At 44.3% G+C, this 14,313-nt stretch overlaps 1 protein-coding gene across 8 annotated transcripts in view; it reads right to left on the bottom strand.

Annotated features, from left to right (window-relative positions):
- The window catches only part of Kansl3 (KAT8 regulatory NSL complex subunit 3), a 37,070-nt gene that overhangs the window by 8,587 nt on the left and 14,170 nt on the right, over window positions 1–14,313 (bottom strand). For 7 of the 8 annotated variants that reach the window (XM_027386866.2, XM_027386868.2, XM_027386867.2 and 4 more), the window contains 15 exons: window positions 11,452–11,583; window positions 10,944–11,060; window positions 10,601–10,702; window positions 10,423–10,494; window positions 8,943–9,017; window positions 8,598–8,755; window positions 6,089–6,152; window positions 5,491–5,691; window positions 5,174–5,330; window positions 3,851–3,928; window positions 2,766–2,957; window positions 2,307–2,388; window positions 1,803–1,933; window positions 921–1,030; window positions 93–315 (listed from right to left, as the gene is read on the bottom strand). In XM_027386866.2, coding sequence (XP_027242667.1) covers window positions 93–315; window positions 921–1,030; window positions 1,803–1,933; window positions 2,307–2,388; window positions 2,766–2,957; window positions 3,851–3,928; window positions 5,174–5,330; window positions 5,491–5,691; window positions 6,089–6,152; window positions 8,598–8,755; window positions 8,943–9,017; window positions 10,423–10,494; window positions 10,601–10,702; window positions 10,944–11,060; window positions 11,452–11,583 — 1,894 coding nt within the window. The remainder of the gene's footprint in view (window positions 1–92; window positions 316–920; window positions 1,031–1,802; window positions 1,934–2,306; window positions 2,389–2,765; window positions 2,958–3,850; window positions 3,929–5,173; window positions 5,331–5,490; window positions 5,692–6,088; window positions 6,153–8,597; window positions 8,756–8,942; window positions 9,018–10,422; window positions 10,495–10,600; window positions 10,703–10,943; window positions 11,061–11,451; window positions 11,584–14,313) is intronic. The other variant, XM_027386869.2, reaches the window with a different exon arrangement.

Genomic DNA, 14,313 nt, shown 5'->3' with positions numbered 1-14,313 from the left:
ATCAAAGCCAGGACCATGTGGAACTGAGATAGCTAGTAAAGTGCTATGGAAAAGTCCATATCTGGAGTCCCCATTATTTTCATGAGACTTACCTGATGCTTGGTTAGAAATCTGAGCCAAGCCAGGTAGACTGCTTGCCAACTTAGCGAGACCCCCATTGGTCAGCAGCTGGTGGATGGCAGTGGGCTTCCCACCAGGAGTGGCACCCAAGGAGGAGAGTGTGGTGGCCACAGGAATGGTACGGACAATGGTGCTCGTGCCTGTGGTAATGGCACCCAGGCTCTGCATGGGAGTTGGCAATTTCACACCAGTGGCCTATTGGACATATAACCAAATGATTAGAAGTTACCACCCAACAGAAACATTAGAGCCTGGACAGCCCACAGCTATTATTAAAGGCTAACATGTACAGCATCTACCACATGTTAAAGTGCTCTTCCAGGAATTTTGCATATATCATCTTTAATCATCACAATTGTATGAGGGGGCCAGGTGTTGGTGGCTTACACCATTAATCCCAGCACTGGGGGGTGGGGTGGGGGGGCAGAGGCAGGTGGATCTCTGAGTTGGAGGCCAGCCTGGTCTACAGAGTGAGTTCCAGGTTAAAATCCAAAGCAACACAGAGAAACCCTGTCTTGAAAAACAAAAACAAAAACAAACAAAAAAAAAAAACAAAACGAAACACTCAAACAAACAAAAAACAAATGTATGAGGGAACTAATATTATTATTACCTTATTTTATAGATAAACAAGACGGAGAAGTCAAGAATCTCACCCAAGGCCATACAGTAAGTCATAGATTATAACATCTGGTAGTTTTTTGACTGAATATTTAGAAGATTCTTTGTCCTTAACTCACGGACCCCTTACAAAATTAAGGATCCTAATTCTGGACTGCCCAACACAGCAGATCATATACCTGTGGAGCTGGCCCTGGGGAGGGACTTCCTGGGAGGCCAGAGGTCTTGCTGCTAATATCATGTAAGCTGAAGCTGAGGCCTTGGAGGAGGCTGCTGGCTGAAGTGGCCCCTAAGAGAAGATAAGGCAGGTAGTAGCAGGTCAGTCACTTGTATACAACTACAAGCAGCTACACTTTCACCCTTACAACAACTTAAACTTGCCCTAAGACACTCCTCTGCCATCAGAAAGATATCAGGAGTCTCCTCAGCAGACACAGTAGATACCACACAAGGAGAGGTGCTATGCCAGACATTGCCTTGGATTTGCCCTGCACATCTCTACCTGTTCTAAGCCAGCAGTCCTGAATTTTGAATAGCATTAGGAACACCAGAGAGCTTGAATCCCACATTTCAGAACCCTAAATCCTCTTTATTTCTAGGTAAGAAGACTTTTGAAGCCAAGTGGATTAAGATACCTGAGCACACTATAGTCCAACCTTCTCAAAGTAAAAATCTGCTTCAAGGAAAGGTAATTTAGCAATGGTCTAAACTATGGGATCAGGCAAGCAGCCCTTCCATGCAGGCTGGGGTCAGAAAAAGTAAGTGACAAAAAGGAAAAACAATCTCATTTTGCTAATGTCCAGTTAGCACCACCTCCAGCTTTATTTAGTCAGATGTATTAAAAAGAATCCCAGAACAGGCATTGCCTATCCTCACAATAGAGGACATAGCCCCTACAGATATTAAAGACAAAGAATTTCTCTCATCCAAGCCAATTCCAGCTTTCTGTTAGCTTCTGCAATCACTGGGAGAGCAGAGATATTACCTCTAGCTTCAGTTTCAGAGCTATGGTCTAAGACCACCATCCAGCAGTCTACCCAAAAGATTGCTGGTAGAGATACCTGGAAGGGAGCTGCCAGGAGAAGTGGCCACCAAGCGACTCTGCAGTGTGTGGATGGCATTGGGCGTGGCACTGCTGGAAGCCACAGGTGGGGCTGCGCTGGCTATAACTCCACCTTCAGAAGAACTTGACCTGGAAACAAAGGAAGGAGCCCTGTCATCCAAAGGGCAGCAGTCCATAGCCATAAAAGGGAGAGTCTAGAGTGAAGCCTCGCAAGGAAGAATTTTCTGTTTCTTTATTTCAGCATCTAAGTCCCAAATTTATCCTTCTAAAAGTCAGGACTAAATTAAAGAACTGAGGTCTTAAGTAAAGTCAGTGGATGCTCTGCAATCTCATAAGGAAAAATGAACTCTGACAGAAATGAAGGTAAGGTCCCAATCAGAAAGAAGTAACACGCCCGTGTAACTGACAGACTCCAGAATCACTCATCTTCCCTGAATACCAAATGAACCAGAAACTGAGTGAAGGGAAAGGAGGGACCAGGAAAGACCAAAGGCGGACTCACTTGGCTGTGGTGAGAAGTCCAGTGAGTTCCTTGGCTCCCACTGAAGCTCCCAGTGCCATGGTGATGGGTTTCCCCCCAGCAGCTGCAAAACAAACCCCAAAACCAAAGGTCAGTCCAAATTTGCCCCATAACCAAGGCTAAGTTTAAGATTGGAAGGCAAAAAAGAACAGCTATGCTATTACAGGGGTGGGGTGTGGGGGGTGTGGGGGGGTGTCTTCCTTCTATCTTTTAAGCTTTCTGAAGTATTTCATTACCTTAATTGAAAACCAGAAAGGAACAAAATATGAAATGTTCTAAATGGTCCCACAACTACTCTTATATCGTCTTCCTTGTTGAGACAAGGTAACTACCACCATCTCTGTTGCAGGTGTCCTTCACACTGACAGAGGCTGGGCGCCTGCCAAACTGTGTGCCTGGAAAAGCTGGTCAGTCTTTACCAACACTCCACAAAAGACCCACCTTCAGGCGTTCCACCTTGAGAAAGAGCACAAGGCCCTCCAGCTGTGTCCCCCTGGGAGATCAGAGACACTTTGATCTTTGGTCGCTTGGAGGGCTTTGAGCCAGGAAGAGGACTGGAAGGATGGTGTCGCTTCAGCTGGACCCTAAGCTCCTCTTTCTCTGCCTCCTCCATGGGTTCTGATGAAATAGGAACTAAAAAATGGAGTTAAGATCTTCCATAAGTTTATATGAATAGCATAGGTCAAGCCAACCAGAAGCAGCCATGTGGGGACATGCCCCAGGTACAGGTTACACCTTATATTTCTACCTCAGCTCCCACCCATTGTGGACCCAACTTGGAGCATCTCAGAGAGACAGCTCTAGCTCATTCAGCTGCCTTGGACTTTCTGGCTCTCAGGAACTACTGGGTGAGGCAGTATCTCAGATGCTGCCCAAAGATAATAGGGCAGAAGTGACCCATGTCACAGCCAAGTATGGGGATATGGCTTTCCATTAACTCAACAGATCACTGTGCATAAAGGTAAGCCTTCTGGACATGCTATCCTTTAGGCTTTCTCAGTTCTCCTACTCTTTATACTAGCACAGGAAAATAGGCTGGGATAGGGAGGAAGACAGCAGTCCAATGAATGGGGGGGGGGTTTCCCTGGCATGGGGCCACAATGAGGGAATCAATTACTGGTTAGAAGGACTGCTTAGGGATAAATGTACTGGCTTAAGATAGAGGAAAAAGGCCAGTGCTCTAAGTGCCCGGTGTGCTTGCAGCAGTCAGGATGGAAACAACCAAGGCAGGACAAGGAAATGCAGGCTTACAGGCAACAGGCCACAGGAACATGAGAGAAACACAGAACCAAGAAGCATGGCAGAAAAACCACAGTAAGAAAGAAAAAAAACAAAAACACCACCACCATGAGAAACCAACAGAAAGAACTGAAAAAGGCAAAGGTTACTGTATAAGCAAGTGGAGCTGGTGGAAAGAGTCAGGAGACAGAGACAGAGACAAAGAAGCAACAGTGGAGAGAAGGGAAGAGTGAGAGGCAGGGGAGGAGAGCAGCAAGCCCAGGCGAGCAGGTGAAAGCAATACTCACCAAAGAGACAGGAGGAGGCGCCGGGAGGAAAAGCTTTCCTCACCAGCATGTTTTGTTTCAGAAAAGCAGCAAACTGTGCTGGAATGAATCAGAAAGAATTATAGAATCATAGCCAGCTAGAGAATGGAGGAACAGAATGGGAACAAGGAAGAGATGAAAATGGTCAGTGGGTACTCTTTCTGAGGCAACTACATGGATCTGGAACCTGACTTTGCTATCTATGTACTTGCCACATGGGGCCATTGCCAAGCCTGAACATACACACCAAAGAAAGGCAGCAGGCAGTGAAGACTCTGTTTATATTAACTACCACTCCCCACCCACCCATCAGCTCTGCCACCATGGTTTCAGGACTACTGCTGTCCCCATTTATATTCTTAGGTCCCATCTTAAACCAGCTCTCACCACTCAGCCTTCAAGATCACTTTAGTATCTCCAACTAATCATGTTACCCAGAAATACAGCAATCTGTTAATTCTGACTTCACCAAATTTCTACCAGGAACTCAGCTCTTTCCCACCACTTAGGAAAAGTCAGGTTACAGGGCATCCACAGACCCTAGGGGCCTAGCCTCTTTTGTTGCCTTAACCCACTCCCTCATACTTGTGAGAATCATTTCATAAGATGTCTGGGTTTAAGTAATAACTCTTTGGTTCCATTAAAAGCAAAAGGGGAGGTGAACAGAGGATCATGTGGAGGAGAGGGGGTGGAACAGACCAACATAAGGGACAGAGCCACTGATGCTTCTTGACTCACTGAATTTCCCCTTTTCTACAGCTCCCCACATAGCCCTTGGATTCCTCCAAGCCCCGATTTCAATAATACATGTTTCCCACTCTCAACTGAAGTTTAACTGCAGAACCCTGACCAAATTTGTAGATAACTCATCATAGAACTCTCTTCAAGAACTCTCTTCAAGACCAAAACAAAGAAGGGCAAGGTGAGCTGGCCTAGAATCTGAGGAATAAAATCAGTCACATTGTGCTTATCATCTGCAAAGTCCTCTAACTACAGGAATGGTTGGCAAAATATGTAGCTTCTCCAATTAGTAATTAGAAGAAAGGTCAGGCACTACACACTGTCAGTGTATAAGCCCAGTGTCTCCAGCACACCAACAGACAAGGTCATGACTAACCGACACAAGGCCTAGTTCCACACAGCCTTGGGATTCATTTCAACCTGATTTTGCCTAGAAGCAATATAGGAAAGGGTGCCTCTCGCACTGTCCTGAAAAAGCTGCAGATCTAATGCCTTCCAACTGCCACATGACATTAGCTGCAGGAGACAGAACCCCATTGGGGCTGCTGGGCCAGGAGACTATACCTTGGGCTTGTTTGTGGGTTAGCACAGCTTCTGTCCTCTGCACATGTCTTTTCAGTAGCTGGGAGGTCCCAATCTGACTGGACTTCTGGGCAGAGGTCACAGTGGTCACTTTGGTCTTAGGGCTAGAGGTGGGGCTACTGGACACACTGGAGAGATCCTGAGTAGAGAAGGTCCAAGAGGTTTGCATCCAACCATCACTTGGCATGTCTCCCTGGAACTCCCCTTATAGGAATTCCCGGATATCCCCGCAAAGGAATATCCAATTATGCATCTTCACACTTCAACAAAGGTGCTCCCTCCCTCCCTGCCCACACTACCTCGGAGCCCGAGGGGGAGGTGGGGAGCTTGGCAGCTGGGGAAGCAGGTCGACTGCCTCGCTCAGGAATTTCAAAGGCCAAATCTCTTCGGGCCAAGTCCCGGGGTTTCTTTTTCTTCTCAGCATCCTGATCCCGGGGCTCAGACCCGACATGTCCTTCAGCACGAGTGAGCACTCCAGTCAGGAAGTCCACAATCTCATCCTAGTGTGAAAAGAAGCCAAGGCCTGAGTCCTCCTCTGAAGAACAGGACCCTCCTACATAACATGAAGCTAAACAGAACTCTACTCCCAAATGATGGTTCTTCCCACTCACAAAGTCACACAAAGGCCGAGCTTCTCGGCGAAGACCAGCAGGTGCCTATGTGAAAGCAGCTCTGGGCATACCCCACCCAGATGCCTCACCCAAATCTTCATCTTAGTTCACCTCTCCTTTGTTCTTTTCCTCCTCTTCCCCCGTTTCTCTGATTGTGATTTAGGTATACCACAGAACCTCCTTGATACCCTTCATGGTCCAGAGAAGGTAAGATGCTGCCACTTAAGACTAAACTTGAGGCAACAGAAAAGAAGGCCCAACTACAAAACAAGAGAAAACTGTTTACCTGAATACATCTGTCCACCATGCTTTGAGTCAAGCCTTCTGATTTCTTCTTTGCTTTGCTTATTCTAAGAGGCAAAATGGGAAACAGTGAGATGACTGAGTAGGAAAAAGCGCTTGCAGGGAAAGCCTAATGGCTCTCAGAGAAAAGCCTAATGACTAAGTTCAAACTCTGCCACCCAGAGTGAAAGGAGAGAACTGACCCTGTAAGTTGTCCTGACCTCCAGACATATGCCATGCTCCCATGTCCTGATACATGTGTACCTCCACTCACACACACCTGTCTCTCTTCCTCTCCTCCCCAACACACACAGAAAGGGGTGGGGGGAGGCTGTGAAAAAAGTTTATCTACAAGACTCTGTCTCAAAATAACAAAAACCTGGTTTCTGACTAAGGCTCCTGGAAAAGGAAACCAGGACCCTAAGTTATATGATGGGAGAGCAACATTATTAAATCTATATTTACCCTTCAAAATAACTTAAATGAAGCTTAATACAAATAATAGCTATGTTCATGCTGATCCTCCAACCTGAGTTGCTCAGGATTCACATAGTTTACAAGGAGAGAACTAACTCTAACTTGTGCTCTGACCTCCATAAAAAGCTGTGGTATGGAAACCCTCACACACACAAAAATATTTAAATTTTTAAATTATTTTCTTTAAAGCAAGGTGTGGTAGTGTACACCTTTAATTTTGGCACTCATGAGGCAGAGGCAGGCAGATCTCTACGAGTTTGAGGTAAGCCTATCTACCTAAAGAGTTACAGGACAGCCAGGGCTACAATAGAGAGACCCTATCTCAAATAAGTTTAAAAAACTATATGTAAATCTAAACATTAAAGTCTAATGTCAAAGACAAGAGTCTCAAAATATTTTCTCCCAATCGACTGGCAGCTGATCTTGATTATACATAACACCATCATTTTCAGTTAAGCAACTTATCCAAACTTCTACATAAAGGAATTAAGACTAATTGAAGTTTCCCAATCCTTAGTCCAGTGATCTTCAACCTATGCCAATGTTTGATCACAACTCAACAGCAGCCAGCATTCTTCTCATCCTTCCCCATTCCCTTAATACACACATGCTCTAATCTCTTGCGGACCATCTGAATATCAGCAAAAATAATGTGTTTACATGAAAACATTGAGCTGAACATCAACAATCAAGTGGTAAATGACAAAGGCCAGAAAGACTCCTACAAGAAGCCTGAATAAGAAACCAGACTGTGCCAGCATTGGTGGTACACGCCTTTAATCCCAGAACTCAGGAGGCAGAGGCAGGTGGATCTCTGTGAGTTTGAGATCAGCCTGGTTTACAAGAGCTAGTTCCAGGACAGCCTCCAAAAGCCACAGAAAAACCCTGTCTTGAAAAACCAAAAAAAAAAAAAAAAAAAGAAACAAAGAAAAGAAAGAAACCAGACTGACAGGAATAGGCATTTTTTTGCCTAAGCTTTCTGCATATCTTTAATCCCAGTACTTGTGAGTTCGAGGCCAGCCTGGTCTACAGAGTGATACTTTCAGGAGAGCCAGAGTGAAACTGTCTCAAGAAACAAAGAAAAACCCCTACAAGTCAAGGTGTTTTCTAAGACTGACCTTCCTAAAACCCCTCCCAAAACTTGGTTTTATTTATACTTTAAAATGTATCCAGTCAGGCTTAACACAAGTAAATCTATATTCATACTGATCCTCACTAAGGAAAAAAAATTTTTTAAATGCCTACCCCAGGAAAAGTTTGATGACAAAGAATCTCAAAGTATCTTCTCCCCACAAGATGACTCCTAATTACAAAGGGAAAAACAATAATTTCATAGTGGAGAACCCCACAGCAGCTATCTCAACTATGTGATCAAAGTTATTATCAGTGGTAATAAGACAAATTGAATCATGTATCCCCTGACTGACAGAATACATTGAACATCTTCAATGTAATCCTAAAATACTTTTTAAAAACTATCTGTAGCATAACTGGTCAGCTGTCTTTAATGGTGTTAAGGTCACAGAAAACAAACACTGAAGACTGGGTATGGAGATTTAGTAGTTAGGTCAGAAGGATGTCTTCAGTAAGGGTCATCCTCAGTACATGGTAAATCTGAGTTCAGCCTAGGCTACAAGAAATCCTATCTCAAAAAAGAGACACAGACACTAGGTAGACACTGATGAAATCTAAGTTTGTTATTTAGACTAGACAATGCTATCAAATTGACATTAGTTTCCTCATTTTAAGATTGTATTTTGGTTATACAAGAAACTTAGGTGAAGGATACATGAGATTTCGTATTTTTTGTACTATTTTTACAGCTTTTTGTTTTAAGTTTTTGAGACAAGTTCAAGGGCCAGGCTGGCCTCAAACTGAATCCTTCTGCTTCAGCCTTCTGAACATATATTGGGATTATAGGATGCAACTTTTAATTGTAATTTTGGTCACGCTGGTCTGTCATTACACTGACCCCAGACAAGAAATTTTTTAACATTCTAACATGTTCCCTCTCAGCTCTAGAGCAATGCACCCACCTGAGATTATCATCAGCGCCCCCAACCACCACCAAGCTATTTTCTGCTCTAATCTTTTCCCGGAAGTCCTCCATGGCTTCGGGGTGACACTGTAGAGAATTCTGACCAATGACAAAGAGGACTGGTGTCTTCATGTCCAAGAGGGGATCATCCACATCCTAAAAGAGGAAGGCAGCAGTTTAGATTCAGCCAATTGGTGCTCAGGAAGCACTGACTGACCTTGAATCGGTTCAGAAACTGAACCTGCGTCAGCTGTGAACCTGTGGGAGGCCTCACTCCACTGTCCCACATTCCTGCTGCCCCCACTCCACTGCCAAAGACCAACCAGTTTCACCTCGCTCTTACCCCCCGGGGGCCATCCACAGTAAGCAGAGGAAACCCAAGGCAGACAACTGCAGTGACATACTCCATCACAGACACCTGTAAATAAAGGCACCATTCATCTTTTGGCAAGTGAATTCACTGTACCTCAGCCTCCCCAGACTGCAGGTGGGACTGGCTAGTTTAGAGCCACCAGTCAGTTCCAGCTTTTCTTGCTTGTCCTAGCTTTCATTTTTGTTAGCCATGACATGATTAAGTGTACAAAACACAGGCAGTCACTTCCTAGAGAACTGGAGCCCTGACAGACCCCCACATACACCGGAGCCTGATAGAGTTGTCACTTTTCAGCCCTGAGAGCAACCTCAACTAGAGCCCTCTTGACTGACTTTGTTATTGAGAACAAATATAAGCAAAAGAACATAAATGTTGCCAGGCAGGGAGATACAGCTAGTTCAGAGTAGCACAATTACCTCACATGTGCAAGCCCTGGGTTCCATCCTCAGAACACAGAGAAACACCCCACAACATAGACAAAACTTAATACCAGCCTGTCCCTTAAGTGGAGAAATCTCTTATCAGTGGTTTTCAGGGCTAGTTCCTACACAGCTGAGACTTCTCAAAGTAAGTGACTACTGAGAGGTCTGGCCTCGGGTGTGCAGATTATAGCAGACACTTGCTATCTCACTACTCTAGATAGCATACTTGACTACACTAGTTGAAGAAATGGAGCTTTCAAAAGTCAAGGATACTTACACAAGCTTACATATACATGCCAAAAAAAAAAAAAAAATGTCCATTGATACTTATTAAAGGAAGCAAACACAAATACAACATCAAATTCAAAACTACTAATCTGTCCCCATTTGAAATGTTAAGGAGAGAGCACAGGTATTGAAGTCTGGAAGTGTTTGGAACTCCTCCACCCCTCCAGACAGGGTTTCTCTGTGTAGCCCTGGCTGTCCTGGAACTTGCTCTGTAGACCAGGCTTGCCTTGAACTCAAGAGATCCATCTGCCTTTGCCTCCTCTGCCTGGCTATATTTGGAACATTTTAATACTGTTTTCTTTTCCTAAGAAGTTTGGGCTAGCCCAGAACTCATTATTATAGCCCAAGCTAGCACCAAACTCATGGCAATCTTCCTGCCTCAGCCTACCTAGTGCTAAGATTATAACCATGTGTCATCATACTTTGAAACTTTCTTCAAAATAATCTGGAGCACAGAGAAAGTGGGCAGGAATAAGACAAAAGTAAGCCTGGCTATGAGTTGAACTCTGGTAAAACTAGGAGATCAAAGAATTTACTCACTACTCTATTCTTGCTATAGTAACATTTCCATTACAACATTTAAAAACTAATGAGATTGTCTTCCACAATGTAAATGCAGTTTCCCATGCTAAGTATCTAGCACAAAGACAAAGAAGAATTCAAAGTAATAATAGCAGCACTGTTTTTCATGACCACATTTAAGTTTTCAGTGTTCTCCAAATAAAACAGAAATTACTTACATGACAGGCCACCAAAGCTCCTGTATTCCATCCAATCAAGATGATGGGTTTGTGTGGGAAATGGCTGTGAATCTTTATGGCAAGAAAAAGAAGAGAGTAAATAGGAGACTGTGCATGGGCACAGAGCAATCCCACACTACTGGGTGCCCTTCTGTGAACCAAACCTGGGCATTCTCACCTCCAGCACTTTGCTTCTCACTGCCCCAATCATGTGTTCAAGGCACTGCAGAACTCCTACCCCACTACCATTGTTCAGCAGATGGGTGGCTACAGGAATGACCTAAAGGGAAGAAAGAGCATCCACGTCAGAAGGGCCAAGTTTCAAACCTCAATTCTGCTTAACTCATCCCAAATCTCTGAGACAGGTGATACAAACACAAAAAGGGTTTCCAGAGTTTATACCCTTAGAGATAAGGGGATAAACCACATTTGAGTTCAATAAATTTGACCCCTCCCCCACACCCTTCCCTTTAACCCCTAAGACTACAATCCTACCCAGAACTCCTTGTTCTTACAATTACCTTGCCTAAGCAGGAAAGCTGCGACTGCCAGAAGCGGTGGCGGCGTGAGGCAGGGAACACAGAACTGGAGGGACCAGAGGAGGCGATGAGAATCAAAGGAGAGCCAGGGAGTTTACTCTGAGGAGACAGAATCCCATCCAAGAACCACTGAGTGAGAAGTATTCATTCATCTTTATATAAACTCTCAACAACTACATCCCAACAGCTTATACCAACCACTGATCCTTTGCTGGAGAGACAGCTCAGCAGTTAAAAGCACTCACTGCTCTTCCGGGGAAGCAGAGTTCAATTGCCAGCACCCATGTCAAGTGCCTGTAACTCAGTTCCCTCTTCTGACCTCCATGAACACCTGCACTGAAGTGCAGAATCCCACTTTAAAAATAAATGAATCTTTAAGAAGAACCCAAGCTATTAATGAGAAAGTTAAGCCACTTATCTTCCCTTGCCAAACCTCTAAGGCTCAGTCTGAACATTGTATGTGCCAGTTAAGGCTGAGCAACCAACTTACTGGTTTGTTATGAGAAAGCACACCAACGGCAGGGTCCCAGGGCCTCTTAAGGAGGAGTGACAAGGCCTCTGCTCCTGCAGCCCCAGTCTTTGTGTTGGATGACACAAGCATTCGATCGATCAAAGTTGGGATCTGCAAAGAAAGATGAGCAAAGATGTTTCCAGTGTGAAGTGAGAAACCTTCCTTCCAGCAGCAATGTGCTGCAGGACAGAAACCCACTGAGCTCTTAGCTCTTATGCATATCAGATCAGTGCACAGCTAAAGTACACTCCCACTGTGAAAGGAACACAGAGCTCTTCCTCTAGAAGGCAATCCAGTGAGCTGCGCCAATATGCCTGAAGTTTATTCTACCATCCCTTTCCCAGATGACTGTACTTTGGTACTTTTTCATATCAGAAAACACAGAAGTCGTGGTGACTCATTCCTATGTGATTAAGCACTTGGGAGATGGATGGAAGAGGATCAAAAAGTCAAGGTCAACCTCAGCTACACAGGGGACAACCTGGGATACATTAGACCCTGACTTAAAAAACAAAAAAATAAACATCTGCACTATCTTCTGGATACAGTCTTCAAGCTGAGACAAGTATAATGTAACCTGTTATTGGTTCCCCCCCCAATATATCCTACTATATTGTGTATATCGTGATTTATATCATATCCTGTTTTTAACTATCCCCCAAAAAAGTGACCTCACCAATATATAAATACAGGTTTCAGACATGCTGATGCTGATACTGCAAAGAAATATCTTCACGAATCCCACAATACCCACAGAGAAGTCAAAACAATCTCAAAGAAAGAAAGAAAAGATTTTGAAGTGTTTTAGGTAGTTTTCAGAGGCATTTTAAAAGGGTTTCCAGAGACTAGAGAATATGGTTTGAGGTAGGCATAAAATGCCAAAGGCAGCAGGCTAAGATGAGCTAGCTATTCCTAACTCAGGAGAGGGAAGAAGCGAGGGGAGAAGGGAAGGAGAGAGAAGAAGAGAGGAGGGAGAGGGAGAGAGAGACATGCAGAGACATACAGACTGATTAGAAGCTGGGAATAACTCTTAACTAGGATTTGCAAGGCCCTGGGCTTGATCGACAACACACAAAATAATTAAAATAAAATGAACATCATACTGTGGTATGTTACTTGAAATTCTTTATCTGTACTCCATATAAATATGCTTCAGATAAGTAAGTTTAATAAGATTTGAAATCTGGGTCCAACACTCAGGAAGCTGAGGCAAGAGGATATCTAATTCATGGCCAGCAAAAGGAAACCCTGTCTCAAAAAATAAGTAAATAAACAACAAAGGGAGAAAAGGCACACTAAGAGGATCATGAGATTTTGGAAATTATAATCTCTAGATTGCCTCAGTTAACTCAGAAGTTAATGTTTATATAGCCGCTGCTCTTACATAGCACCAAGCTAATCCTGCAAAGAGATTTAACTCAAAGGGTGAGAAAGACAAACCAATGGGGGGCAGTACTAACTGCCATGAGAAAAAAAGAAGCCCTACATAGAGCAGGATGGGTGAACAGGAAATTCTCATCCGAAGCAGTAACGCATACAATGAAACAAGCCTAGGTTAGGCAGGACTCTAACATGAGATGAGTTATCAGCCAGATACACAGTTGGGCAGGTAGCCCACTCCTGTATCCCAAAACCTAGGAAGCAGGAGAAGGATTAAAGCAAGTCCAAAGCCTGTCTGGTCTACATAGCAAGTTCCAGGCCATACGGTTACCCAAGTAAGACAAAAAGCAAGGATGTGTAGTGTTTATTCCAGACCAATGTGGACTTAAAAAACAGATTCCAAGGCTGGAGAGATGGCTCAGCAGTTAAGAGCCCTGGCTGCTCTTCCACAGGTCCTGGTCCTGAGTTCAATTCCCAGCAACCACATGGTGGTTCACAAGCATCTACAAATGGATCTAATGTCCTTTTCTGGCATGCAGGCATACATGCAAGCAGAACACTCAAAGGAAAGGAAAGGAAAGGAAAGGAAAGGAAAGGAAAGGAAAGGAAAGGAAAGGAAAGGAAAGGAAAGGAAAGGAAAAAGGGGGAAGGGAAGGGAAGGGAAGGGAAGGGAAGGGAGGGAGGAAGAAGGAAGGGAAGGGAAGGGAGGGGAGGGGAGGGGAGGGGAGGGGGAGGAAGGAAGGGAAGGGAAGGGAAGGGAAGGGAAGGGAAGGGAAGGGAAGGGAAGGGAAGGGAAGGGAAGGGATTCCAGCAAGGAATAAGAGTACACAGTGTAAAGGATCAGCACCCCAAACTGTCCATTCTTTATAACCCCCAATCTAATCATGAGCCACAACACTGTGAATACTGGGCTTGGACTTATAAAGCTTTCTCAGGCAGCAGAGTTTATCTATGAAACTGAAAAGCCCAAGGCTCACTGTCAACATGAAATAAGTCATCTGACTTCCACTTAAAAGCTAGAAGACCAAGCTTCCGCAGCCCTTCCAGTCTTACATTCATTCTGTCTCAACACAACAAAGACCCGGAGTTTGCTTTCCCTTCTCTGTTCTCTTCATAATGAAGCTAAAGGTGAAAATAGCTGGGCCAAGAGCATGACCTGAGTCAGTTGCTGTCTTAACACCTAGCAAGTATTTTAAAGCAAAGAAATTCCATATTCATTAATAGCTTTTAAGTCTGGAGGTAGAGGAACCACCATGGAGATACTTAATGTACTCACTGACTGGTGTACCAAGCAGACTCATGCCGTTCCATACTAGACCCCAGCACTATGTCCATGTAGAACTGGCATCTGCTGTGCACGCTTAAAAAGTCCACAACAGGGGTCTGTCATGCTCAAAATATCTATCACCTCATTCACACAGGGCATGCCCCACTAGTATCTGAAACCAGAAGTAGTGCAAA

Source organism: Cricetulus griseus (genome assembly GCF_003668045.3).
Source record: "Cricetulus griseus strain 17A/GY chromosome 1 unlocalized genomic scaffold, alternate assembly CriGri-PICRH-1.0 chr1_1, whole genome shotgun sequence".
In the NCBI taxonomy this organism is placed as follows: Eukaryota; Metazoa; Chordata; class Mammalia; order Rodentia; family Cricetidae; genus Cricetulus; species Cricetulus griseus.
The sequence above is the reverse complement of the archived record's forward strand: the minus strand, read 5'-3'. Positions and strand labels throughout refer to the sequence as shown.